This window comes from Penicillium crustosum (assembly GCF_028827405.1).
Source record: "Penicillium crustosum strain IBT 35664 chromosome Unknown utg000004l_segment0_segment0, whole genome shotgun sequence".
NCBI lineage: Eukaryota > Fungi > Ascomycota > Eurotiomycetes > Eurotiales > Aspergillaceae > Penicillium > Penicillium crustosum.
Window position 1 is genome coordinate 2,896,715 of NW_026623125.1, and position 25,927 is coordinate 2,922,641.

At 49.5% G+C, this 25,927-nt stretch overlaps 13 protein-coding genes across 13 annotated transcripts; 6 read left to right on the top strand and 7 right to left on the bottom strand.

The window, feature by feature from the left end:
• Positions 1–143: 143 nt before the first annotated feature.
• N7487_010133 (threonine synthase THR4) lies at positions 144–1,823 on the bottom strand (the record flags this gene model as incomplete). The annotated part of the gene is made up of 2 exons (XM_056877863.1): positions 144–1,703; positions 1,770–1,823. 2 exons carry the CDS (start codon positions 1,821–1,823, stop codon positions 144–146), a joined length of 1,614 nt encoding a protein of 537 aa, XP_056726443.1.
• Positions 1,824–2,084: 261 nt separating this feature from the next.
• Positions 2,085–3,287, bottom strand: N7487_010134 (NAD(P)-dependent alcohol dehydrogenase; the record flags this gene model as incomplete). Its single annotated transcript, XM_056877864.1, has 2 exons — positions 3,092–3,287; positions 2,085–2,984 (listed from the first exon to the last, which is right to left on the bottom strand). The coding sequence occupies exons 1-2, from the start codon at positions 3,266–3,268 to the stop codon at positions 2,085–2,087; spliced, it is 1,077 nt and encodes a 358-aa protein (XP_056726444.1). The 5' UTR covers positions 3,269–3,287.
• Positions 3,288–4,074: 787 nt separating this feature from the next.
• Positions 4,075–6,677, bottom strand: N7487_010135 (putative AP-1 adaptor complex subunit beta; the record flags this gene model as incomplete). The annotated part of the gene is made up of 7 exons (XM_056877865.1): positions 4,075–4,504; positions 4,558–4,919; positions 4,974–5,542; positions 5,598–6,235; positions 6,298–6,429; positions 6,506–6,526; positions 6,601–6,677. The coding sequence occupies 7 exons, from the start codon at positions 6,675–6,677 to the stop codon at positions 4,075–4,077; spliced, it is 2,229 nt and encodes a 742-aa protein (XP_056726445.1).
• A 365-nt stretch (positions 6,678–7,042) lies between these two features.
• Positions 7,043–7,320, top strand: N7487_010136 (DUF5310 domain-containing protein; the record flags this gene model as incomplete). Its single annotated transcript, XM_056877866.1, has 3 exons — positions 7,043–7,045; positions 7,104–7,181; positions 7,234–7,320. 3 exons carry the CDS (start codon positions 7,043–7,045, stop codon positions 7,318–7,320), a joined length of 168 nt encoding a protein of 55 aa, XP_056726446.1.
• A 141-nt stretch (positions 7,321–7,461) lies between these two features.
• N7487_010137 (putative transcriptional regulator) lies at positions 7,462–8,789 on the bottom strand (the record flags this gene model as incomplete). The annotated part of the gene is made up of 2 exons (XM_056877867.1): positions 7,462–8,436; positions 8,535–8,789. The coding sequence occupies 2 exons, from the start codon at positions 8,787–8,789 to the stop codon at positions 7,462–7,464; spliced, it is 1,230 nt and encodes a 409-aa protein (XP_056726447.1).
• Positions 8,790–9,280: 491 nt separating this feature from the next.
• Positions 9,281–10,059, top strand: N7487_010138 (flavin-linked sulfhydryl oxidase; the record flags this gene model as incomplete). The annotated part of the gene is made up of 2 exons (XM_056877868.1): positions 9,281–9,447; positions 9,537–10,059. The coding sequence occupies 2 exons, from the start codon at positions 9,281–9,283 to the stop codon at positions 10,057–10,059; spliced, it is 690 nt and encodes a 229-aa protein (XP_056726448.1).
• Positions 10,060–10,496: 437 nt separating this feature from the next.
• N7487_010139 (coatomer subunit alpha) lies at positions 10,497–14,457 on the bottom strand (the record flags this gene model as incomplete). Its single annotated transcript, XM_056877869.1, has 7 exons — positions 10,497–10,751; positions 10,816–11,903; positions 11,955–12,780; positions 12,843–13,855; positions 13,914–14,233; positions 14,296–14,345; positions 14,428–14,457. The coding sequence occupies 7 exons, from the start codon at positions 14,455–14,457 to the stop codon at positions 10,497–10,499; spliced, it is 3,582 nt and encodes a 1,193-aa protein (XP_056726449.1).
• A 657-nt stretch (positions 14,458–15,114) lies between these two features.
• N7487_010140 (uncharacterized protein) lies at positions 15,115–15,780 on the top strand (the record flags this gene model as incomplete). The annotated part of the gene is made up of 1 exon (XM_056877870.1): positions 15,115–15,780. The coding sequence occupies one exon, from the start codon at positions 15,115–15,117 to the stop codon at positions 15,778–15,780; it is 666 nt and encodes a 221-aa protein (XP_056726450.1).
• A 182-nt stretch (positions 15,781–15,962) lies between these two features.
• Positions 15,963–17,362, top strand: N7487_010141 (uncharacterized protein; the record flags this gene model as incomplete). Its single annotated transcript, XM_056877871.1, has 3 exons — positions 15,963–16,957; positions 17,016–17,230; positions 17,286–17,362. 3 exons carry the CDS (start codon positions 15,963–15,965, stop codon positions 17,360–17,362), a joined length of 1,287 nt encoding a protein of 428 aa, XP_056726451.1.
• A 622-nt stretch (positions 17,363–17,984) lies between these two features.
• Positions 17,985–19,391, bottom strand: N7487_010142 (putative tubulin-specific chaperone c; the record flags this gene model as incomplete). The annotated part of the gene is made up of 4 exons (XM_056877872.1): positions 17,985–18,191; positions 18,253–18,975; positions 19,028–19,188; positions 19,274–19,391. 4 exons carry the CDS (start codon positions 19,389–19,391, stop codon positions 17,985–17,987), a joined length of 1,209 nt encoding a protein of 402 aa, XP_056726452.1.
• Positions 19,392–20,824: 1,433 nt separating this feature from the next.
• N7487_010143 (S53 family peptidase) lies at positions 20,825–22,594 on the top strand (the record flags this gene model as incomplete). Its single annotated transcript, XM_056877873.1, has 3 exons — positions 20,825–22,320; positions 22,371–22,432; positions 22,512–22,594. 3 exons carry the CDS (start codon positions 20,825–20,827, stop codon positions 22,592–22,594), a joined length of 1,641 nt encoding a protein of 546 aa, XP_056726453.1.
• A 402-nt stretch (positions 22,595–22,996) lies between these two features.
• On the top strand, positions 22,997–23,914 carry rpnL (proteasome regulatory particle lid subunit rpnL; the record flags this gene model as incomplete). The annotated part of the gene is made up of 2 exons (XM_056877874.1): positions 22,997–23,563; positions 23,636–23,914. The coding sequence occupies 2 exons, from the start codon at positions 22,997–22,999 to the stop codon at positions 23,912–23,914; spliced, it is 846 nt and encodes a 281-aa protein (XP_056726454.1).
• A 268-nt stretch (positions 23,915–24,182) lies between these two features.
• N7487_010145 (uncharacterized protein) lies at positions 24,183–25,512 on the bottom strand (the record flags this gene model as incomplete). The annotated part of the gene is made up of 2 exons (XM_056877875.1): positions 24,183–25,221; positions 25,307–25,512. The coding sequence occupies 2 exons, from the start codon at positions 25,510–25,512 to the stop codon at positions 24,183–24,185; spliced, it is 1,245 nt and encodes a 414-aa protein (XP_056726455.1).
• Positions 25,513–25,927: the final 415 nt, after the last annotated feature.

A 25,927-nucleotide genomic window follows, 5' to 3' on the forward strand; every position in this document is an offset into this window, starting at 1 on the left:
ATATATATTTAGATAGGAAAAAAAAAAACAGTGTTCAAGATGTCTATACTTTCTCAACTGGCACGTGCTCCACCTTCCCTGCTGAATTTCACCAGCTCAGTGTATTCAATGATGCATTTTGTTTCTCTTGCCAGGTCCTAGATCTAGCGCAAACCCTGCAGCTCCTGCTCAAGCTCTGCCTTGACAATCTCCTTAACACCCTGCCATCCAGCACTCTCGCCAACGGGGGTAACACGACTCTCACGCTGCTCAAGGCCAATGAACTCTTGGGGCAGGATCTCAGTGAAGTTATAACCATCCTCAGCACGCAGAGCAAGGTCGACAGCGCTGGCAAACTTAGCCGGGTGGGCAGTGGACAGCGAGATATGGGTATCCTCAGGGTTACGCGCCAAAGAGCGGCGGGTGGCAGCAACACCAACAGCAGTGTGGGGGTCAAGGATGTAACCACCGGTCTTGGAGCTCTTGGCAGAGCCGGGGCCAAGACCCTTAGGGAAGGAGGTCTTGTAGATATCCCGGATCATGTCGATGGTCTCCTCGTTGCTAACACGCTCACTCTCGAAATCGACCTTGGCGGCCTCGAGGACGGCGGCGGGGACTTGGAAGCCGCCGTCCGTCTTAAGCTGGTTGAGCCACCCACTGACATCCTCGCAGGCGTGCTTGCGACGCTCGGCTTCGGTGCCAGTGGCGGTTTTGTAGGAAAGGAACCAGAGGAGACGCTCGAAGTTGCTGCTGACAAGGATGTCCATGGCGGGGCTGTGGGTTTCCTTAACGCCGTGTTCGGTGGGGGAGTCAAGGGCCTTCTTTGTGTAGTGGCCGCCGCTGCGGAAGAAGCGGTCGAGAATGTCGTTTGCGTTGGTGGCAATCACGAGTTTCTCGATGGGGAGACCCATCTGCTTGGCGAACCAACCGGCGAGGATATCGCCGAAGTTGCCGGACGGGACGACCACGCGCAGCTTGGAATCCTTGGTGTACGAGGGGGACTTGATGAGGGAGAAGTAAGAGTAGAAGTAGTAGGTGATCTGGGCCAAGATTCTGGCCATGTTAATGCTGTTGACGGCGGCGATGTTGTGGGTGGAGTTAAGGTCCTCATCGGCGAAGAGCGCTTTGACGATATCCTGGCAGTGGTCGAACGAGCCGGCCACGGTGAGGTTGTGAACATTAGGGTCCAAGATAGTTGTCATTTGCTTTTCTTGAATGGGCGAGACGCGGCCTCCATCGGGGAAGAGGATGAATACCGAGACGTCTTTCTTGCCGCGAAGTCCGTAGATAGCAGCGGAACCAGTATCACCACTAGTAGCACCGACAACGGTGAGGTGGTGGCGGTCCTTGCCGGTCTTTCCAGCATTCTTGCGGACAAGGAAGTACTCGAACAGGTTTCCGAGGAAGCTGAGCGCAACATCCTTGAACGCAAAGGTCGGGCCGTGGAATAGCTCTAGCAGGTAGAGGTTCTTTTCGAGGAGGACAGAAGGAGTGCGCTCGGGGTGGCGGAAAGTCGAGTAGGACTTAGAGATAATGTTCTTAAGATCTTCACGAGGAATCTCGTCGGTAGAGATATAGAGCGACATGATTTCAAGTGCCAAATCCTCGAAGCTCAGATCGCGCCATTCGGTCTCCCATGACTTAGGGAGGGCAGGAATCTCCTCCGGGATGAAGAGACCTCCATCGGAGGCCAGACCTTGAAGAACAACATCTTCAAAGGTTCTCTAGAGAGCAGATGGGTAAGTAACATGTTTGCGATGAAATTTGGGATAGTTGATTTTCCTACTCACCCCGTACTCAGCACCACGAGTGCTTAGATATTGTTGTGAAAGTGTAGGCGACATAGTGGGAAGGTCAATTGACTCAACAGAAATTCCTTGAAACCAAAGTAAAGAAGAAGAGGCGGAATGATTCATCCCACCGCGGGGGAAATCTGAGTGTCCCAAAGGGGACTAGCGCCTCCGAGAACGGCCTTCACGTGCGTAATTTGATTGGCTCTCACGTATATACTATAATAGGTATAATTCGAATCCTTGTCATTTTGTTCGACTTCATTCATGGGCACATCTCTATATTGGAATCATCTCTAGTCTAGTTACAGGCATTTACTCGTTGACCAGCACGTATCTGTAGCGGGCCTTTCCATCCTCCATATCAACAATCGCCTTGTTCGCATCCTTCATGGGGATTTCCTCCACCCAAGGGCGGATTCCCTTTTCAGCAACAAGCTGGAACATCTCCCGGATCTCATTAGGGCTGCCAACGAGGGAGCTCTGTAGCGAGAGCTGACGCATCAAGCTTCGAACAGGGGCGAACAGTCCACCATCCTCAGGAAGACCAACCTGCACAAAAGACCCACCAGTCTTCAGAAGACCCAGGTAATCATTAAAGGGCATCTTAGTAGACGAGACAGTCGAAACAATCAAATCCAAAGACCGGGCATTGACAGTAGCCCAGTCAGGCTCATCATCAGTTGCAATATAAAGATCCGCCCCCATCTTCAGCGAATCCTCCTTCTTTCCCAACTTCCGCGAGATAGCAACGACCTTATCAGCGCCCATAGCCTTAGCAAACAACAAGCCAAAGTGACCCAGTCCACCAACACCAATAATGCCCACGCGCTTGCCAGGACCACAGTTATTGTGCTTAAGCGGGGAGAAAAGGGTGGCACCACCGCACAGCATAGGCGCGGCATCAGCCGACGAGATAGCATCGGGGATCTTGATAGCAAAGTGCCCGGGCACACGGTGGTACCGCGCATATCCACCGTACGACTTACTACCGTCGTAGTGAATGCTGTTGTACGTGCCAACGACCTTCTTGCTGCAGTAGTTCTCCTGGCCTGAGGCGCACTCCTCGCAGTCGCCCTGGCGGCCGAGACAGGACTCGCTCTGGGCGCCAACTCCCACACGGTCGCCGAGCTGGATGTCGGAGACCTTGCTACCGACGCGCACGGCTGTGCCGACAATCTCGTGCCCTACGCAGCAGGGGTAGGCGGTGGGTCTCTGTGGCGAATATTAGTTTTTTTTTTTTTTCTTTCTTTTTTACACGGATGTGTTATACAACGAGATTCCCCATGAGATCTCACTGGTATGGGAAACATAAGACATACCCAGCCACTTCGAAGAGTGTGTAAATCAGAACCACAGATGCCGCAGTGAGAGACTTTGATATCAACATCGGTCTCCTCCCACTCTTTCGGCTGGAATTCTTGCCAGACCATGTTGCCCTCGCCGGCACTGGGGTCGAGACCCATCCAGCCTTCGAATTTGTAGTCTATTTGCGCCATTTTGTGAATTAAGGAAAATGTTCAATGGCACTTCTTTCCTGGGGGTCTGCCCCGTTTATATCCGAATCTTGGAAGCGGCACAGATCCCGAGTCCCACTTGGTTTTTCACACTGGAAACTTCGGATTGATGAATAATTGGTAATCAGCTTTTTCGATGGGTCCATCGAGATTTGCACTTAAGAGGGCCTATAGAGTGTGTAGTGTTTATCTGTGTTGTGGTTGAAGAAGGTCATTCCGAGACATTGGGTTTGCTGATAACCTAGCATCTACCTACGTACATACATACTAAACCTCCAATTTATAAAAACGCTGTACATGGATATGAAAATTATTTAATTCAACGATATACGAAGTACATAATAGAAATTCGCCATTTCAATGGCTTTTTGTTCTTCCTTTTTCTGTGGAGCCGTGGGTCGGCCGAGAAAAATCGGGAGTCTATTTGCATCGGCATTTCAGCCTTTCAGCCTCGGGATCCCTACATAAGACTAAGTGATACGTTATAGATTTATAGATGGTTCTCGTATGATGCATACAAAACCTTACCCTGCAAGGCTTGGCTGCATAGCCAAGATATGTCTAATTTATGTTCAAATCATCACAATAAAAGAAATTGATATTCGAGGCAGAAATGTACAGGCCTTTTGAAGTCCGTTTAGGTAGAGATGCAAGAAACATTAAACAAGTAAAAGAAAACACCAATCTATCTCATTCAGTTCAGATTCTCGCTTGCGAAAACACCTGGTTATAACATCAGCCGGTAGGGTTGGCTAGACACACTTGGCTATACCATCAATGTCATTCCTCTAAAAGAGTGACAAAATGTCGTCGTTGGATTTCTTGGTCTGGTTATTTTGAGAAGGGCCCGCATTGCCGGAGAGATCAAGACCAGAAAATCCGTTCATGAGATCACCGCTGCTGGCACCGCTCGACGAGGGCTGGGCGGCACCGGAATCTCCGAATACACCCAGGAGATCATCTAGGTTGTTGCTTGCTTGCGCTGTCGGGGCACCAGCGGCAGGGGATGCTACCCGTACGGGAGTGCCGGCCAGACCCTCCAGACCGGACATGCCGCTGGAAGGCTCGGTTTGTGCGGAGGCAGGAGCACCACCGTCGAAATCGATGTCCAGCAGGTTCTCGACGTTGTTTTGCGCCTGCGCAGGGGCTGTGGTACCGCCAGCGGCAGCGGCAGCAGCCGCGGCCAATGGGTTCTCGCGCGCGTTCTGGATTTGTTCCCTGTGGGGTGGTTAGTAACAAGTTCGATAGAACACAGGATATTGAATACGTACTCGATAGCAGCGCGCATGACAGCGTCAGCGCCGAATCGGCCGTGGCCGACAAACTGCTCGGGGGGCTTGTGGTAGACGGAGGAGAGAGTAGACAGTTCGGAAAGGAGTTGGTCGAGGAGTGCCGGTGGCAGTGAGTGGATGGTGGTGACGATAGGGGGCTTATCCGAGAGCACAATGTTCTTTGTCGCATTTGAATCGCTGGTGTTGGACAGAAGACGCCAGTAGATATATGCTCGGTCACGGACATCTGGGTTGTCATTCTCGGACGTTGCAGCCTGGAGTACCCGTTGCACTAGGCCCTGTGCCTTCTCGGGCCGCTTGAGGAATAGTTTCACCACAGCTGTGAGGATTTGCAATTGAGTCTAGAAATAGTGGTTAGTGGGTATGGTAGCATATATCAGGAGAGGAGAACAAACTGAAGAGAATTCTTCGTTGAAACCATCGACAAAGCCACCCAAGATATCACCGGCGTTGCTAATCTTTTCGGCATACTCCCCAACAATCCAGATGAGTGCCGCTCTGGCATTGGGCTCATCCAACTCATCAATGCACTGGCATAGAGTCGGGATGATACCTTCGTAGCCAGGGTATTTTCGGAAGATATCCTTGATGACAACGATCGCTTCCTGAACGACGTAGTTCACCTTGGTGTTGATGAGATCCAACAATGTGTTAACACACCGCTCGCTGGCGCTCTCAATCTTGATGGCAACCTGGCCGATTGCCCGAACAGCTCGGCGGACAAAGTCCATATCGACTTCGAGGGCATATTCCTTCAACTCAGCGAGGAGCTGGTCAACATTGCGGTCGTTCGCTATGCGCACCATGATCTCAAGTTTCTGGAACTTGACATATTGAGGGTCATTGTATTTGCAGAAGAAAACACGGAGTTCTTTGTTGAGAATGTCAGGCTCCTTCTGCAGGATAAGGTCGATATTTCGTAATGCAACATATTGCACTTCGGGGGCTGACGAAACCAATGTAACTACATGGAATTAGCAAAAAGAAACGAAGTGTAATAGAAGCAGCGAGGGGCATACCCAATGGCGGAGCCATCTTCTTCAGGTAGTTCTTCGACAAATCAGGGCTAACATTCTTCATATGTAAGAACACAGCCTTGACTGCTGCAAGAACCACACCGGAATTAACGTGCTGGAACTGAGGAGCGACTCGTTCACATATGTGCTCCGACTCCTTCACATCGGAGGTCTTATACTCAGCCAAAGTTGAAAGAATAGTGACGCGCCCCCATTCTGTGCACTCGTTCAAAGCCATAAGCATCTTCCGTAGAGTGTTACCATTAATCTGCAGAGCCTGTGTCTCGGGTGCGGTGTGGTGAATCTCCTGAAGTGCGGTCACCGAATTGGCGACGACCATGGGGTTGGGGTCTCCAATCATCTCCTGGAGCGTCTCCAAGAATCCGTTCTCAATGGCCATTGCCGGGTTCAGATCGAAAAGCTTGGCCACACAGATAGCAGCGGTCTTGCGGACATACGGCGACTCGTCTCGGAGGGTCTTGCGCAACGGTTCTTCCATGTAGTCCACCATCTTCTCCACCCGAATACAACCCATTGTTCGGATTGCAAGCGCACGAATCAGTGGGTTCGGATCTTCCGAGTCTTGTACGAAGGTGTTCACGGCGAGAATACATAGATCAGGGTGCGATTTGGCATAGTTCCTGAAAGTGAGAATCGACCGATTAGCATACGTAGCAACCTTCAGTTGTACTTTGGTACCCACATGAGATAGAGGTAGACCAATTTCTTCTGCTCAAGATCGGCTGTAGCAATATTCTTGAGAACATCTGGAAACAGGGCCGAAACATCCTTTCCTAGGGTCATAGCCATAATTGTCTTTTGAATGGATTCCTTCCTGTTACGTTGTCAGCCATACCGCATCTTCGCTATACACTACCTGGCCGGACTGAGGGCTTCACTGCTGTACATACCGTTCATAGGCATACTGGGAACTATAACAATAGTTAATATCATTCGTCATTCACTATGGCGAGGTAGCCAGCGCATGGTGGAGGGGGCCGCATACACAAGTCCAGCTCGCAATTCAAACGTCTCTCCTTTCCGAGGCACCGCAAAGGCGCCACGGATCTTGTTCATCGCCATAGCGAGGAAGTATAAGCTTCAGCAACGACTAGGTCGTGCCTCCGCCTAGAGATACCGGGGATGGGTGGGAATCGCGTAGCGTTGGGCGACTGCGGGGGGATTGGGAGCTTCACGGTCGCGCGAGGTCGGGAAATGGAATGTGTCGAGATTGTTCGTCACTTTGTCAAACACAAAGAGATACGTGAACAATCCGGGGGTGGAGAGATTTTGGGGAAGAACGGGGGAGAGAAGGAGAGAAAGGGTGTTTCGGACGATCAAAAGTTGTCCACAAATGGTGGCTTCTGGACTCTCCCGCTCTACGGCGGTCATCAACTCTCTCTCCCTCTCCTTTATTTTATCCTCTAATCCAGACCATCGCTGTCTTAATGGTACGGTTTATTCTATATTTGTCAAACTGTCAAACTGCCAAGACTAACACATCTGCAGGCTAACCTCCCTAACTTGCGACGCCTCTTTGTCGAGGCTAGAACGGAGGCGGAGGAGAACGAGTACTCACGGAAGGCCGTATGTCATTGGACCAACTTCGAGTCGATGTGATGATGCTAACAAGTTGTAGTTCTACAATCTCGTACTCTTCATTTCTTCTGTCGCCATCTTCAGCTTGACTGCTCAGCGCATGAGTGGACCGAAAGCTGGGCGATGATGGAGACCACTATATTACCATGTATTTGGGATATTATGAAGTACGAAGTATGAAATACAAAGTCACATAAACGCACAATCCGATTTCCTGGCAGCACAGCTGGTCCAACGAACTCATTAATTACGAACCCTGTGCCATCCATCAATCAGTCTCTTCGCCTTCACTCTCTAGGAACGCAAGTGACTGTCGCCCCCGAGACACCCTACGGCGAGGCTTCGCATCCTCATCATTCTCCTCGTCACTCTTGGCACCCCATTGTTTTGCACCTTGTTGGATCTGTTCTAGGTCCGCCTTCAGCTCCCGTTCTTCGCGAATCTGGTTCGCCTTCTCTTGAGATGGCCGACCAGTCATTCCAGCATCCTCCAACATTCCCTTGAGATGCTTGATTTTAGCTTTGGATGTGTCATACGGTGCCAGCTCTTTACCCCACAGCTTACGGATGCCGCATTTGATGAGCCATCCTTGCAGTCGTTTGATTTCAGCCTGGTCCGGGCTAATATCTTCATCCTTGGCTTTGGGAGCTTTCTTCGTCTTGGTCGCAGTTCCCGCAGCATTTTTCTGTCGCTTGCGTGGGGCCTTGGGCTGAGGCTCTTCATCAAGCACCACCGACATCTCGCTTTCGGAATCATCCTTGGTATCTCCGGTCTTTTTGGCAACATCTAAAGTGTCATCGGGGGCATCGGAAGCGTCCGACGCATCATTTGTGGGTTTTGATACGGAGGGCTTCTTCGCTGGCGACTTCTTCACTGACCCTTTCGATCGTTTGTTGGGCTTTGGGACATCATCATTGTCGCTCTCATCACCGGAGAAATCAGAGGCGTCCGATATATCTTTCTCGGGTTTCCGTGCGGAGACCTTTTTCACTGGTGACTTTTTTATTGGCGCTTTCGATCGACTCTTCGGCTTTGTGACCTCGTCACTCTCGTCAGATGCCGGGACTGATAGCTCATCCTCCTCATCGGATACCGGCGTCCTAGTCTTCTGGCGCTTCCTAGGCTTCGGCGCAGTCTCGGGTTTTGCTCGCTTCGCAAGGGCAGTGGGCTTTGGCTTCGGGGGAGAGGGGGACTTTTTGGTCGCTTGGGATTGTGGATTTTGTGTCTCCTGATCTTGTGTATCCTGTAAAGGCATTGCGTTCAGTGTGTTTTCCTCTGAAGCAGATCTGAAGCTGCTATCAAGCTGCTGAAGGGGCGCTGTAAATTCGAACAAAGACTCACCACTTCGTCCTTGATTATTTTCTCACTCCGCGCTTTCCAGTCACCTGTAGACTTAAAGTACCCCGCTGTGAGACCTAGTGTATCTTCTGTGGCAAGTCGCACGCGCTTGACGGTCAATTCCTCCATATTGCCCGACTTGAAGACTGCAGCCACTTGGTCGCGAAGGCCTTTCTCAAGAGCCTGGTCAGATGGAGCGCTGGGCACCTCACCCTCAGCTTCAGACTCAGAGTCGGACATTGTATACTTCGGCGGCATGTTTATATCGCGCTGTGGCAATTGGAATGAGGCTATTAAAGGTGTAGGAGTGTGTTTGAATGAATCGTCCAGCTGCTCAGACGATACGTAGATATATAAGGACCAAAGATCAAAGTAACAGAAGAAAGAAGTTTATGTCTTTCAATCAAACCGCGAACCTGGGCGCGTCTACGTCGAAGAAGCGCGGCCGGAATGGCTGACAAAGCGGGATCGAGATTGATCTGCATTTCACTTGTATGTCATATGCGACTCTTGCTCTGAAAGCTCAGCTTCTGGATCTTTAACATATTCGAAAATCATCGATCCAAAGGGTCTTAATCACTTCGTTTTTGGGGTATCTGTTTACTGACTATTGCGCCAAATATCCGTCACTATTCCCTGGTTCTCGACTCCGCTATTTCTCCGCAGTTTATTAGAAATCAACCCCAAATCACTTTCACAACTCCAGATCACCAATTTCTCGAGGGACTAAACCCTTCACAAGTGCAAAAATGTCCTCGGTTCCACCGGAGCAAGTCAATAGCCAATATACAGGCTCAGCGTCTATGTTCAGCCAGCAAACCCCCGCAACCTCCGCAAGCTCCTCCAAGCCCGCCGGAGACAATGGTTCGAAAGCCCCATTGCCCAAGGGTGTAGTCCTGGACAAAGATGGAAAGCCGTAAGTATCGAAGAATTACATACACCCAGCTCATCCGGTCTACTTGGTCAGCTGGGTCTACAGAACAAGCTAATATACCGGCCTCACAGCTGCCGCACCTGCACCTCCGTCGCCTCATGGCGAGCACTGACCAAGCAAGCCGACCTCAAAAGCACAAACTCAAGCTCTGCCTCTACCTCCACGTCAAGCACAAGCAAAATGACAACCTCAACTGCCGCCCTTGCAGCTGCTGCAACCCCCTCCCCCAGCGAAACTCCTTCAGATTGCCCGCCAGACGTCGAAGAGCTCGGTCGCTCAACATGGACACTACTGCACTCAATGGCAGCCACATACCCTGAAAAAGCAAGCATGGAACACCAGGCTAATATGAGCGGGTTCTTGAAGTTCTTCGCGAAGCTATACCCATGCTGGGTGTGTGCGGATGATTTCCAGGCATGGATGGCGCATCCGAGTGGACGGAATCAGCCGAAACTAGAGAGTCGGAAGGAGTTTGGGTGGTGGATGTGCGAGGCGCATAATGAGGTTAATCGGAAGCTTGGGAAGAAAGAATTTGATTGTCGGCTTTGGGAGGAGAGGTGGCGCACTGGGTGGAAGGATGGTCGATGTGATTGAGTTGTATGTTTATGGTGGTTTTGTTGGAGTGGTCTTCTCTCTACTCCTCGGTTTGAACATCTCCCTTGTATATTAGATTAGATCTGCAGATTTTGGCGAATCGATATGGATTGTACTTTTATCACTACTGGCTGGGTAAATATATACCAGGCGACTAGAGACATGATCTTCAGGTTATGACTGGAATACAGAACTTTGGACAAAACATGTTCGCATACAAACTAGATCGCTAAGCAATTATAATCTTGGATACAAAAAGACATCTAGACAAGGGGATTGTGTGCAGGAAATTTTGTCTTTCTCCCAGCCGAAAAAAAAAAATTGAAAAGCGCCGCCAAACACAACTTATCCTCGTGCAGATGAAAATGTACCCATTTGTAACTTCATTTCAAGAAGAGAAAAAAGGCAGAAAACCGTTATGCTTCGTCATGTGGCAATTAAAATTGACTGGGGACGAACAGGCGCAGGCCGCTGGCCGGGGCACCAATCTCCGTAACATCCGATATACGGTCGACACTTCCCTTGTACTGGGGGTGGTATTTGGCACCAGTGAAGGGGTCTGAGACACTGGGAGAGCCACTGTAGATGGGAGTGTAGGAGGCAGCGCAGATATCGAATTCGGCGAAGGGGTCGAAGTCAATATCGATCTGATCCTGTGGGTTGCGTTCACATTGAGCTTTGATCTTCTTGGCCTGTTTCTCGTTGTTAGTAATGGTATATCACTAGTTGAAGTTTCAATTTTAAGAAAAGTCTTACCTGTTCCAGAAGCTTGGCAGAGCCTCCATTGGCCAGCATGCGGTTGGCAAAGCTCAAGGCTGAGCCGTAGTTCTTGTTGGCAAAGGCCAACTTCATGGCAGCCATCAATGCCAGTTGTCGGTGAGCGACCTCGAGCTTGGGGATTGTGAAGTAGGCGGACAGCTCAAGGCTGCGCTTGAGACCCTCAGGGGAGTCGGTGGCGAGAGTACGGCGCTCGAGCTCGATCGACATTGCGAGGATGTATTCCCGAGCAGTGGCAATGATCTTCTTTGCCTCCTCCACGTCGGCTTCAGATGAGACGGTGTTAACGAGAAGAGTGTGAAGAATGCGCTTGAAGGTTGCTACACCGTCTTCCAATTTGTTGGACCGCATAGCGGCATAACCTTCTTGCAGATCAACGCTAGCAACTGTCTCTAGGTCCCGGGGAATGATGGGAAGCATCTTCCGGGAGTCGGTTTCGTCGACGGTCCGGCGCACATAGTTGACCAAAGGCGGCAGGCCAGCAGTCGCCGGGAGATAGGTCTTGGTTGCCTTGTAAACTTCGAGGAAGCGAGGCTTGAGAGGAGCGAACTGAACGGCACCAACTTGACGGTTCAAGAGCTGCATCGCAGTGTCGAAAGAGCCAGCGGCGACATGGTCGGCAGCCAGCGGGGAGTTACGAGCCCACAAATCGGCCTCAGAACTGCCCGCGCCAGCTTCGGCGCTTTCCACATTGACGAAGTCGACCTCTTCCTCAACATTGACATCATCACCCATATCCCATCCGGAAACTTCCTCCTCGTCGTCCTCAAGGGTTTCCCGGGCGACGGCAGCTTCTTGCTCCTCTTCCTCAATCTCGAATCCCTCGGCACCAGCCTCTTCGTCAGCGGCACCAACCTCCCCAAGAAGCGCCTTCTCAAAGGAGGAGTGACCAGCAGCCTTAACAGGCCAGTTGGACTTGAAAGTGGGGACAATAGGTTGAGGAACCTTCAGAGGTTGCTCGATTGTGGGTAGGACAATCTGATCTTCGGTGAGACCAACAGCTTCCAAAATAGACTCGGCCTCTTCAATCAGACCATGTGACTTGGCAGTAAGATAGGCAAGAGGGTCTGGCGGAAATTAGCATGAAAGAAACAATCGCCACAAGGGTTAATACATACACAAGTCCACTTCCTTGAACATCTGGATTCGGTCCTCAACGTCTCCACGGTAGATGGCGTTTTGGAAACGAGAGGTGAAGTCACCACGGTGTTCGGCAATCTTGGCCATGCGAGAAAGCTTCTCCTGGTCGCCAGTAGAGAGGTATAGGAAAGAGAGCTTGTCGAAGTTACGCTGCTTTTGGTAAGTCATTTCGACGATCTGGTGGTTACCATGGGCCAATGCCTCAGCTCCAAGTCTGCTCCAGACATTGGGGCGATCGAGTTCCCGCGCCATTTCATTGGCAACCTCGAGGTTGCCACATTCAAGGGCAAGATCAAAGCGGGTCTGGGGATCTTGCACGAATTGCAGAGCAATCTCAGGGTAACCCTTCTTCTGCAGATAAGAAATGATGCTCTGGCCAACCAAACTCGAAGTCTTGATAATCTGGAGCATTTCATCGTAATTCCGCTTCACGAGGGCGAGCTTGAAACGGTACTCTGTCGGGTCAATTTCCAAGATGCGTGGCTGGGCATTGCGATCAAGGGCATAGACGCTGCGTCCCTTGACACGAACAAGGTATACGGTCTGGTCAAGGGTGCGGATAATACCATTATCACCGTTGAGAAGGGAGTACTTCACATGGTTAAGAGTGGAGTAGAGCAGGACACCGGCATCATCCCAGGTAGCACTCTTGATGCGAATAGTCTCGTGCAGGGTGCTGACCTGCTCGAGGGTCTTGGTCACAATGGTGACATTGTGTTTGCTGAGCAAAGCGCAGTATAACCCATCGTTGGACCACACCACATATTTCACTCCGCTGACAGCAAGCTCTGCAAGCTGCTTCTTCTGTTGAATGTCGAACAGAGCAACATGTGTAGGGGTGATGAAGAGCAGGCATCCGGTGCCACCAAAGTAGATATCGGTTGTGCCCGCGGGGGGGGCTTGATTGTCTTCGTTGTGGAGTTGCTGAGATCCTTGATATCGACCTGCTGGCTCGAGGGGTTGAAGACAGCGAAGCGGTTGCGGGCGACGAAAACTGCCGAAGTGGCCTGTCCACGCTTAACGTCTGTAGGCTCAACAGCCCCAGTAGCATCTCTGGGGAGATGAATCAGTTCATAAGTTCCATTATCGGCGGGCGTGGTAACGAGAATAGCGCGCTCGGCGGGGTTGTAAGAGAGGGTACGCGGAGGGACCCATGGGGAACCCAGCTTGCGCAGGGAAAGCATCGGCGGCGACTCAACATTCTTGCCGAAGTCATATGATTTGACGTGCTTATCCTTGGTGATGTAAAACAGCTGGTTCTGGTAGATAGCAGACGCAGGGCGCTCTCGCTCGAGCTTGAAGACCATAACACCAGTGTCATGGCCCGCGGCAAACAAGTTCATCTCGGGGTGGGCGGCGATAACCCAGAATCTATCATGGTCACGCTTGAAGGACTGAACGGATGTACGTTTGTTAAGATCCCATGCGCGAATCGTCTTATCTTCGCCAACGGAAAGGATGAGGTCCTGGTGTGGGTGGAACAAAGCGGCGGAGGAATTTTGGAAATGGCCGCGGCAAGTATCGACTTCCCATGCCTTGGTATCACTCATCCGCCAGAGCTTGACCAACCGGTCGTCACCGGCAGACACGAGCAAGGGCAGTGTGGGGTGGAACGACACCCAGTTAACTCCGCGGTCATGACCTTCCAGCACAAACTTAACGACTGCATCGGTGTTTCCAAACATATCAGCTTGGTTTGGGTTGGCTCTTGCCATTTGATCTTCGAAGGAAATCGAGGTAGGGGCCGAGTGCTTCTTCCGCAGGCCGGAAATGTCCCAAATGCGAACCGACTGATCCAACGAGGCCGAGGCAATAAGATCCTCCGTAGGGTGGAACTGAGCGCACATAACATAATGGTTGTGACCGGTCATCGTACAGACTAAAAACAAGGCAAAGGGTTAGTCGGTGTTGTTACAGGTAGCTTCAATGCGTCTTACTGAGTGACCGGTTTTGCCAGTTCCAGATTCTGATGGTTTGGTCATCGGACGCAGACAGAATCCAGGGCAGCTCGGGGTGGAAGAAAACTGTTCGCACATAATCCAGGTGGCCATTCAATGTGAACAAACACCTCCGGGTCTGGTAGTTCCAAACCTTGATCTTGTAGTCGTCACCTCCCGACACAAACAGGGGCTGGGTCGGGTGGAAGTCAACGCCGCGAACTGGGCCATCGTGTTCTTCGAATCGATCGATAAGAGTTCCCATGCGGTAGTCCCACAGTTGGATGGTAGAGGAGTGGAGGGAGACGAGAATCCATGGCCTGTTTTGAGGTCAGGGTGGGTGCTTTGAGGTGTTAGGTGTCCCTCTGCGGGATTGACTGACCGTTTGGGATGGAATGCGATTCCTTTAGCTCTGGAGGATTTCGACTCAAACTGCACGAGGGAGAGAATCATTAGCATCCTCAATTGAGTCCCATTGTTTGATGGCGCATTAAGATGCCCGAGGGGGGCGTACCTTGGTGAGCATGTTTGGGGAGGACTGCATCTTGAAGATTTGGCCGGAGCCGCACTGTAAAGTAGCAAGCTCCGCACACTAGAGAGCAATAGAAGGCAGAGGCGACCACCGTATCCACCTGAAATAAAGAAAAGAGCGAAAGGTAAACACTTGGTGCTGGTGTTTGGTGTAGCAGTAAACTAAACGTGGACTCTATTGTGGAAGCGAATGACATCGGCCAATCATGCTCCCGGGCGGTGAGCGGTCAGGGGGGAGCTGGTCTCGATCTTGACTTTGTACAACAAGTTATTATAGATTTGTTTTTATATCAAGGTCAAGGAGGACATTTTCGATATATTCTAATACTATGGATTGAAATTAACCATGGTTTGTCTTTTTTGACTATACATCCAAACTTCAACTTCGACGAGTGGAGATATATCTTATTCCCCATCTTCCACCCCCACGTTAGAAACATCTGGAAGACCATGATGTTATGACGACCATGACTTTCTTGCGGCTTCCATTTCTCCTACACTTTTACTGGTCTCTTTCTTGTACTTAGTCTTTTAATAGAATACATCTCTTTCATCATATACTGCATCGTCCTTCCTTAGAAGCCCGATTATGGATTCTGCGACTTGACCATCTACCTTGCATTGGAACGGAATATCAACATCGCTCGGGTTCAAGGCTTGATATAAAATAATGGAGGACCTCCCAATGGATGATGGCACGACTTCTGCCAATCAAAACCGGCCCTTTGAAAACTTCGCCGAGTTTACTTCTCCTGCTGCAGCAGACCACCAGCCGGAGGAAAGTGAGCACAGCATGGACGGCTCAGGACCCTCAACGCCTACCCATGACATTCATCCGTTCGAGGACAGTGATGATATTCGGGTCATCAAGCCCTACGATATTGAAGAGCCCGACGATGAGCTAGAAATTAGTGTGCCAAGGGTAGATCTACTATGTCTCCCAGATCGGCTCGAGCGATGGCAGCGCGACTTGACAGACTACCTGAACGATCTAGACTATCAACCTGGTGGGTTTAATAGCAATACAATTCCATTGGTGCGAAAGAGAGGGCAGAAGAGAAAGCCAGCCCGCAACACTCTCGCTACACAGCACGGGGATCCGCCTTTCTCACAACGACATACATCACCCGAGACCCAGTATGAACCGCATGACCATCGCCCCAAAAAGCGAAGGTTTAGCGAATTTCAAAAGTGGCATTCTCAAGACATAGACTCATTTGGCACTTTCCGGGAAGACAACGCAAATGAAAGCTCGGGTTCCGAAACAGCATCGATCGACCTAGGCAACGACATCATGGACGACTCGCCTATGGCCGATGAGATGGATATCGATTGAACTGTCTATTATAATCACATTCCCATCGGTCATTCTCAGCGAAGTCACTGAAATTTGTCTGCGGATTTTCCTATATAACATGACGTCATATATATATCATGACAGCCCTGGAGGCTAAAACCACTTTGCTGTATCAGATATCTTTTGGCCTTTACCACCATCTAAGGCATCCACCATTCATCATGGTTACACGAACATCCACACGCCATGCTGCCCAAAAGGCCAAGGAAGCCATTTCAACTTCCGCCGAATCGACTGGCAAGACACCCAAAGGCACAAAGCGGAAAGGTTCAACCAGAGAAGCTCCTCAGCCCAAAAAGGAGAAAACGGAGGACATAAAGCTAGACAAAGACAAAGCGGAGCAGGTAACAGGTACATCGGAAGACGGACCAATGCCGACAGCAGAGGAAGAACCTGTCGAGAGAGAAGAACCTGCCGAGAGAGAAGAACCTGCCGAGAGAGAAGAACCTGCCGAGAGAGAAGAACATGTCGAGAGAGAAGAACCCGTCAAGACAGAAGAACCATCCGAAGTCCAACCTACAAAAGAGCAGCCCATCGAAATCCCTCCGGAGAAACCCCAAGAAATCGAGGGAGGTCTCCGTAAGTCCGAGGAGAGAGAAAACGTGGTATCCTCCAATATCCTCGAAAAAGGCTTCATCTACTTCTTCTTCCGCCCACGCGTCAATATAGAGGACCCTCAGAGTATGGGCGATATCGCCCGAAGCTTCTTTGTCCTCCGTCCAACTGTCCTCGGGGCGAAATTCGATGAAGGCCAAGGCCCCGTCGACAAAGACGCCTCATGTCGCTTGATGATTCTCCCAAAAAAGAAGTTTCCTACCTCAGCCAAAGAACGAGATATGGGATTTGTAGAGAAGGCTGGACAATCCATGCAAGCTCTCCATGAAAACTTCATCGCTGGTAAAACATACCAGACTTCCACCCGAGGTGAACGTCACACCGAGGAAGCCAGACCGTACGCAGAAGGTGTCTATGCGATTACGTCCACACAGCGGGCATCCCATCTCGCCTATATCCTGACCATCCCTGCCGAGTTGGGTGATGTTCAGGAGGACTTCGGTCTGCAACCACGCGGGAGTTGGATTGTTCAATCGAAGAGTCCCAAGTACGCCGGTCCACCGGTGGGCCAATTGCCAAAGGATCCAGAATATCCTCAATCGTAAGGACTCTCCCATATATAGATTGTGGTATTGTGATATTAACAACGCTCTTGTTAGGGTTCTTGACAAATTCGGAGATCTTCGATGGGTGCCTCTGCAGCCCGAGTTCCTGGACTATCCTAATGCTCAATTTCTCATGATCGGTGAGGCACAGAATGACCTTGGCAAGGCTGCATTTGCTATGGGTGGTAAACAGCACCACGAGGAAGAGCCTGGTCAGGAATTGGAGAAACTGTCAGACGAAGACCAGCATCGGGTTGATTCTCTTAAAGGTATGTTGCTGTCTTGATTCTCTGTTGATTAGGCTAATATTGACCCGAACCCCAGGAGATGAAACTGTTTATGAAGACTTGGGTTATCATGCGAAGAATTACCCCAAAGTGCCCACAACTTGGAACACTTGAACCCTGTATTTTGGCAGATCACAAATCGGGACCTAGAATCAAAAGTAATTTTACCAATCACACTTACACATGGAAAAGTATTTTACATCTTATTCTGTAGTTTGCCAGTTATTCTTATCTTTCTGGCTATAAAACGACATCCAGAGAGCCATCGCACGGTTAGCTAAAGTATATATAACATTTCAATGCTATCTTAAGCAAAATTGGTAGGTAAGATTATGTATTCATCCCCTTCCTGCATCGTCAAGAACAGAGGCTGTATAAGCGGCCGACTACGTCCTCTTGTTTTATTTAACGAATGAATTTTAGATTATACTCAAATCAGCATGTGCTCCTCCATCAATCTCTTATATTTCTGTCTGTAACTACCTAAAGTACATAGTTGAGGCTACAAGTACACAGCTGAAGTAGCGCAACTAAGCTTGAGTCCTTCCCCAAATTCAGAGATCGCAAAAGTCGTAATTGATCATGGTTGCGTCAAGAAACAAGAAATAAAAGTTATGATTATTTGAAGTAGAAATGGCGTTATCAATCGCGGCGCATGATGACAATTGGTATCGAGAACGCGTCCTGTGGGAACATATCCATTCAAGTACCAAAACATCGATCGATGAAGGGAAACCTAATTTTGGACTACTTTTATGGCATGCAAAATGTCCTCAAGAGACCATCCCGGCCCGCCGGGAACAATCTCTGCCCAAACCTCTTCGGGAACGGCATCGTTGGGGTCGAGTAGACTCCAATTTGGACTAGGCTCTGGCTTGATCCATTTGAAATCCTCGACCTGGCTCCAGCGGTCTTCGTGGTCGGGACGGTCATGATTCAAGGCCTAGATAGAAAATGTCAGTATACAACGGGAGGGAGGAAATAGCCAAGAGGAGAACACTGACATAGGCTTTCGGGATCCGACCAAACCGAATATTGGAACAGTCCTCAATAATGGGGTTACTAGAACAGCTGAGGTAGACATCAACGTCGCTGCAGTTGTGCATGCGGAACTGACGGCACGATACCACAATCACACTACGCTCAATACCAGTAATATGCGCAGGGCCATTGACTCGACCGCAGATCAATAAACTTTCTTTGACCCCCTTGGCAGTCAGACTGGCATATGGCTTTCCGTTGGCAGTAGGAATGGACATGTCAACGATGCAGCGATCCAGAGAGGTAATAGAAACCGGGACTGTGGATGTCGACCCGGAGGCTGGAAGCATAATGTGAAGGTTATAATGGTCATCGACCGACACAGAGGATATGCCGGTGGCCGCAAACGCACCAGCGGGCTTTTCCGTGTGGGACTTTGTGGAAAAGTCCTCGGTCGAGAGACCTGGGAATGAAGTGGGTGCAAGTTCTAGTCGCTCTTGTTGCTGACTATCCGGCTCGTTCAATGGAGTGGAAGGATAGTTGGGGGTGTGGTTCGTGGACGAGTCAACGGACGAGGCACCTGGAGAGTGGTACCCAGGGACGCTAAGCCGCCCTTCAACTGCTAGCACGGGAGCATCAGGTAAAGATACAGCTGAGGTGTTTTTCTTGGTCTTGAAGCTAAACTTTGATCGGGGCTCGAATGCTGCACGTGTCTCGCTCAATCGATCCTGCAAAGCTTTGATTGCCTGTAGAGATGTCAGCTATGCTCTATCAAAATAGAGTGTGAGTAGCGTTTACCTCTGCGTATACCCTCTGATCGTAGGTGGGGATGTAGCTCGCTGCATCCTTGACTTCATTGGATAACCGCACGATCCCAGCAAGGCAATGGTCTGTTGCATCGGCACGCTCACCACCCACGAGAGATGTATCTGCAAGACGATCCATCTCCTGCTGCAAATCTGGAACAATAATATTATTAGCAAAAGTCTTTTTTATTATTTTGCTTGAGGATGAAGTGGCGTGTGAATATCAACGGGAACATACCGGTGATCTCATGCTGGAAGTAGCGGAAGAAGCGTTCCTTCAAGGAGATATCAGCTTTGGAGACTGTCTGATTATCCGCCGACAGTCGACGTATGTGTTGTATATCAGACTCAGCCATATTGTCCAGATGTGGAAGGATTCAGGATTGAAAGTGGAGATGAAAGACTGAGGAAGGTCGGTCTGTGAGATGGGAATGTAGCAATGACGTCGATTCCCTTTGATCATGCCACCCCGCAATTGAAGCCAAATCAATCAGATCCTCACTTCCAGAGCTTCCAGGCTTATTTGCGACTGATGATTGGCACTGCGATATAAGCAAAAAACCGCAATATTTCCCCACATTCAATTTTCTTTTAATAATTTATATCAATCCTCTCGGGCTCGAAATCCAAGATAAGTTCGGATATTCGGAAAGTCGGACTATATCCAAGTCGATCCCACAGTATCCAGTTATTAAAACAACCTTTTTTTTTTTTTTTTTTTTTTTTGAAGTGATGGGCCTCAGACCTCAGATTGACGCGATAATCACTGCAGCTTCACTGTGACGTCGATCATCCCGCATTTCACGGAGTTCGGAAATCAGATGATCCGAGTGGATGTTCAGGCTATAAGGCATCAACTTAATTTTATACTTCGTCTTTTTGTACTGAACCACATTCATCATGTTACCCTGCAATGGAAGATTAAATACATATAATCACAAGTCCCTCTGATTGAAGATCTGCCAAGGGCCCGTTTATTACATTTATTTTCTATCACTGGATTGACACAGAATGAGATGATCGATTCCAAGTTTGATGGCACAATGTAGACCCTTGAGGCTCTTGTTGGTCTTCTGAGGGATGTGAGAGCCTTGAATGAGCACACTACTCTTTTACGTGAGGGTTATACAGCGGGAATACTGGACTAAAATATTGTAACATAAGGTTTTGCTTAGTTGTACAAGCACTTGGAAGCTACCCAAAGGATACTATTCACCAGGTCATCCCGGTTGAGAAGCTCCATATATCCGGGATCATACATATTATGTACGGTCCCTAACACCCAGTGATCAAAACAGAACTATATGGCATTATGTGGAGTATAAAGTTGATGTGTGCTTTGGTTAGTGTACATGTACAGATAATCTCTTACCCATCGCCATTAAGAGCTCAGACACATATCGATATATCCCGTAGTCTCTAAAAACAGGTACGGCATATCTGGAGTAACAGTTCACAATTATGCCTTCCCTTTAGATGTATCTATCCGGGAATACCGACAACAGCAGGAATATATATGTATCGTAGCTTACACAAATGGACTTTGGCTCGGCAGTTGGCAGATATCGGTGACTATCATGTTGATGTGCAACGTTGTCCTGTTGTATCCCTACTTGGTATCGACGTCATACATATACGTTGAGTACTTAGCTCGGATAGTTTTGATCACTTACGAGATGATATCTAGGTCTCTTTATGAATGTCGATGTACGGGGTATATTTACACAATCTGATTGATCCAGCGTGGTTTTTATTCACCGTGCCTGTTTAGCAAGAATTTAATAACAAAATGAAACTTCAATTTCTGTTTCTTCAGGCCCTGGCCGTCGTGCTATGTTATCTCCAGTCGGCGATCGCCGTTGATCCCAGCCATCAGCGGGTTGAACAGCTAAATAAGGTGCCGGATGGCTGGTCAAGAGGAGATAGACCGTTGTCCACCAAACTTATAAAATTCCGACTAGCGATCAACCAACATAATTCCAGGGAGTTCGAGCAAAAGGTCATAGAGCTCTCAACACCAGGCCATGCGAGCTATGGTCAATATATGAAAAGAGACGAAGTGAAGCAATTTTTGAGTCCATCTCCTGCCATTTCAGACCAGATTATCGCATGGCTACAATCAGAAAATGTTCCAACCAGTTCCATAAAGCTAGACAGCCATTGGATCTCATTCACAGTTCCAATCTCCCAGGCCGAGCAGATTCTGAAAACAGAGTTTTTCTACTTTCATCAACAAGATCAGCAAAGCACCGCCATTCGAACTCTTGGCTATTCAGTGCCTAGGGCTTTACATCCCAACATTCAATTGATTCAGCCTACGACTGGATTCGGCAATCTCGTACCTCAAAAAAGCTTCACTTTCAAACCGAAGACAGTGACATCCGAGCAGCTAGCTGCTGGATGCGAGGTAACTATCATACCAGACTGCCTTCGGGATCTGTATGGAATTGACAACACAACCACCAGACCCGAATGGCGGAATCGACTGGGGATATCTGGTTTCTTGGAACAGTATGCTCGCCACGCTGATTTCGATGAGTTTCTGCGCTATTACGCCCAAAGTCACACAGATGCAAACTTCAGTGTCGTCTCGATCAACGGTGGCCAGGATGATCAACACTCCATGTCTGATAGTGTCGAGGCAAATCTAGATATACAGTACTCTATTCCGCTGGCAGATGAAGTGCTAGCAACATTTTATAGCACTGGTGGGCGCGGCCCTGTTGTCCCCGAAATAACTAATCCAGACCCCACCGAATCGTCAAACGAGCCATACCTTGAACAGCTCCATTACCTCTTGAATCTCCCAGATGAAGAGCTCCCTGCGGTGCTTTCCAACTCGTACGGAGAAAACGAGCAGAGTCTTCCACCGTCGTACTTGAACGCTACTTGCAGCCTATTTGCCCAGCTCGGTGCACGGGGCGTTTCAATACTTTTTGGTAGCGGAGACACCGGCCCGGGGAGTTCTTGTGTGAGAAATGATGGGACGAATCAAACCAGATTTCTCCCTGGATATCCAGCTTCCTGTCCATTTGTTACAGCTGTGGGCGGAACATACGGCATCAATCCCGAAAGAGCGGTTTCCTTCTCCGGAGGTGGGTTTTCAGAGGTCTTCCCTCGTCCCCAATACCAGGACCAGGCAGTGAAAGGCTATCTTCATCATCTTGGAAGTCGATGGGATGGACTTTACAATGCTACGGGAAGAGGATATCCCGACTTATCAGCCCAAGCCTCCAATTTCATCGTTCGAGACCATGGCGAGTGGATCTCGGTCGGCGGTACAAGGTTTGTGTTTGGCAGATTTTCAGAGAGAACAATGAACTGACTGCATACAGTGCTTCAACACCAGTGATTGCAGGTATTGTTTCTCGGCTCAACTCTGCCCGCATTGCGCAGGGTAAGCCTCGAATGGGTTTCCTGAACCCATGGCTTTATAGTCAGGGGCAAACAGGGCTCACTGATATTGTCCTGGGCAGCTCCACGGGCTGTCAACGGAATCCAGGCGATGCTCGAGTACGAAATGCAAGCTGGGATGCCACTGAAGGGTGGGACCCGGTAACAGGGCTAGGCACACCTTTGTTCCGTACGCTTGTGAAATTGGCATTGTCAAATGACCATGTGTAGACATATGAATTTGAGTGATATATAGCTATTGCAGACACCGAATCATGATGTAGTTCACTAATAATTCAACAAACAAGATAACAAATTGAATAGCCCGACTTGTGGTAGTACGTAGCAAAGTCAACATCCAGATCGGCGATTATTAAAGTGCCCACACGTGACTGCAAGCTGACCGCCTACCGCAGCTCCGTCATGAGCATCGGAATGTCACCAACAATCATCAACCAAAACTCGAACCCTCTATTGTCTCCGCTGTTTTAATTACTGCCTTCGTCATAATCCGGCTAGGCTGCCTTATTACCTTTCAGCATTGTCCTGAACCTACACAACCTCCACCATGTCTGACCTCCAGTCCCTTGTGTCTGAGCTCCACGGTGCTATCGAGCGCAAACAGTTCGACGCCGCCAACGACCTCCTTAGCCGTTCCAAGCGAGCTCTCCTTTTGCAAAATGCCTTGATTCCGACTTCCTCCACACCTCCCCAGCTTGTCGTCCTTGCCCGCCAAGTCCTTGAACTCGGAGCACTCGCCTCCATCCGCCAGACCGACGCCCAGCTATTCACACGGTACTACCAGCAACTGCAGCCATTCTACGATCTTGAGAGACATGCCGGTCTTCCCGGGCAGAGTTCTTCGGAAGTAGACTTCAGCACTAGCCAGCGCAGCAAGATTACAGGACTGTATCTGCTTCTTCTTTTGAGCATGGGCGATAGTGCCAACTTCCACACAGTGCTAGAGGGATTGGTGGAAGAGGCAAGCTTGAAGGGTGGCCGTGTTGAGGATGATGCGTGTATCAAGTACCCCGTTGAGCTGGAGCGCAACTTGATGGAGGGAAGCTACGACAAGGTGTGGAGGGAGACGAAGTCCGAGCGTGTTCCGTCGGAAGACTTTGGTCTGTTTTCAAATGTAGGTTGCATGCGTGCTCAGTTCGCAATTTAATATATCCTCTAGCAAGGATACTAACCAGAAGCTTTATAGGTTCTCATCGGTACTATCCGCAATGAAATCGCAGGTTGCTCAGAGAAGGCATACCCCTCCCTCCCCATTTCCAACGCCAAGAACCTCCTCTTCCTCGAGTCTGAGGGCGCAGTCATCGAATTTGCCAAGCAGCGCGGCTGGATCCTCCGAGACGGCCGTATATACTTCCCTGTTGAGCCCGAGGCGACTGCTAGGTCTGAGAAGGATATCCTGGTGGCTAGCGGCACCGTTATTGAGAATGCTTTGGGTTATGCTCGCGAGCTAGAGACTATTGTCTAATTAAACGCTCAATGGATCAATGGGAACGATATACTTTCTTCGGATATGCTTTTTCTTGTCTCCGGGCGCGGATGTACTTGTATACCTGTCGCTTATGCATTCTGCTTTGTCTAGCGTGTTCATGACCACAATCATGTTAGAATAATTTCGGCTTACGAATTTCCAGTAGTATTTTAGCTAACGCCCGGGCGTAGACTACCCGAAATATGTACGTGGTCCGGTCTCGGTATCTAGGTAAGCTTTCGAATTGGCATGGCTTTTTATTTGCCTATAGATCAACAGTCCAAACACAAAGCCTGCGATCATAGAAACTGCTTGAGACACACAGAATCCCAGAAGACTGGGCCGTTTCCTGTCCGCCCTCCCACACACCACTGGCATAATTCATGCTCTCATGCTCGGTAAACTTCGCCAGAACCTCAATCCCCCAATTCGGAACCCCATCTTCCTGTTTGCAAGTAACCCGCACAAGCCTTGTCCCAGCATGCATGCAGCTTGCCAGCACCAAAAAGCGGTACTCAGATACATTTGACGGGTCATCTGAACCAGGAATCCTCGTCGTATTCAGTAATTGCAGTCGCCAAACCCCACCATCAAGACCTTCCTCGGCGAGAACCTCTCCCCTCCGCGTAGCATGGTACACACGAAGACTCTCGTCATAAGATCCCGTTAGAAGAACCGGTGCATCATCAACCAAGGGAACATCAAGAGGCAAGATAGCAGTGACACCAGCGGTGTGGTGGCGAGCTCGATCATCATGCTCGAGCAGCATGGGCGAAACATGTTCATCTGGATCTTCCAACTCGGTGGTATTGTCAAATCGGCGCGTGTGTAATGAACCGAAGTCATTACCCGTGAACATGAACGGGATCGCAGCTGGGTTTTGCGTCTCGGCATCTGGGGTTCCTTTACTCGTTGACAAAGCAACAAACCAGACTTCAATCATCTGCTTGGCTTCATATGTACCCCATTCTTCTATACTTTGTTCTTGGTGGATATCCCCCTCTGTCCCGAAGACGGCTGTCCGGCTATCTGAGAATGTGACGGCGAAGCCATCAGCTTCGGGACCGGGGAACCAGTTTTGCGGTGCCCAGGCGAGGAAAAGTGCTGGGATTGATGAGTCTTCATGTACTTGCTTCGTCCATAGTTGGGTGATGCTTGGGCTTGCGGATGCGTCTCCGGTGGTGGATACTTGGAATAAAGACACTGAGCCCACGCTGCTTGCAATTGCAAATAGGTTTTTGTTTCTTGGGTGGAAATGCAGGTCAAAGACTGCGTATGGGACAGCAATTCTTTGGATTTGGGATCTGAGGGCTGTTAGTGGCTTCGTTATGAGGGTGTTATGTTTGCCCTCGAGCTGACTGGTATGTAATATGATTGGTTTTGGCTTACAATGCTTTGCTAACAGGGTCTAGTTTCCATAGTTGCAGACTCCCAGTTTTGGACTGCTCGATTTCTCCATCTTCTGTTTTGTTCTCTGATAGAAGATAGGTGCCCACGATGAAATGGTCTGGGACCTCGGGGCAGAACTCTAGACAACTGGGTGGCTGGTCTAGAAAGACTGTAGTCGCTGACTGGGGGTGTTGAATACTTGTCATTTTGATCTAGTCCGAGTTTGGAATGATTCTAGACCTTGCAAGCCTCGGAGTTCAGTCGTCGACTCCGGAGGGGCGGAATGTGGCGTCTGGATATGCCCGGCAAGATGACGGCAGATGGGGCTTATCAGATATCCGAGTCGCGTGACACACTATTTCCACGCTGATAATGCGCAGGCTGAAGGAAATGGGGCCCTTTGACGATCCAGTTGCTCTTGGATTGTTACTCCGAAGGCTTCGGAGTAAAAAACCGCATAGTGGGGCGGTGAGAATCCACCTTGAAGTCAAGGATGTTGCCTCTACGGAGTACAGTACGGAGTATAGTCTGGATATGGACTGAATATGTATAGTTGTCGTTTTGTATGTGCAGCTGCGGAATGGCAATGCCGAATTCGGAGTATCCAACCAATAAAACATA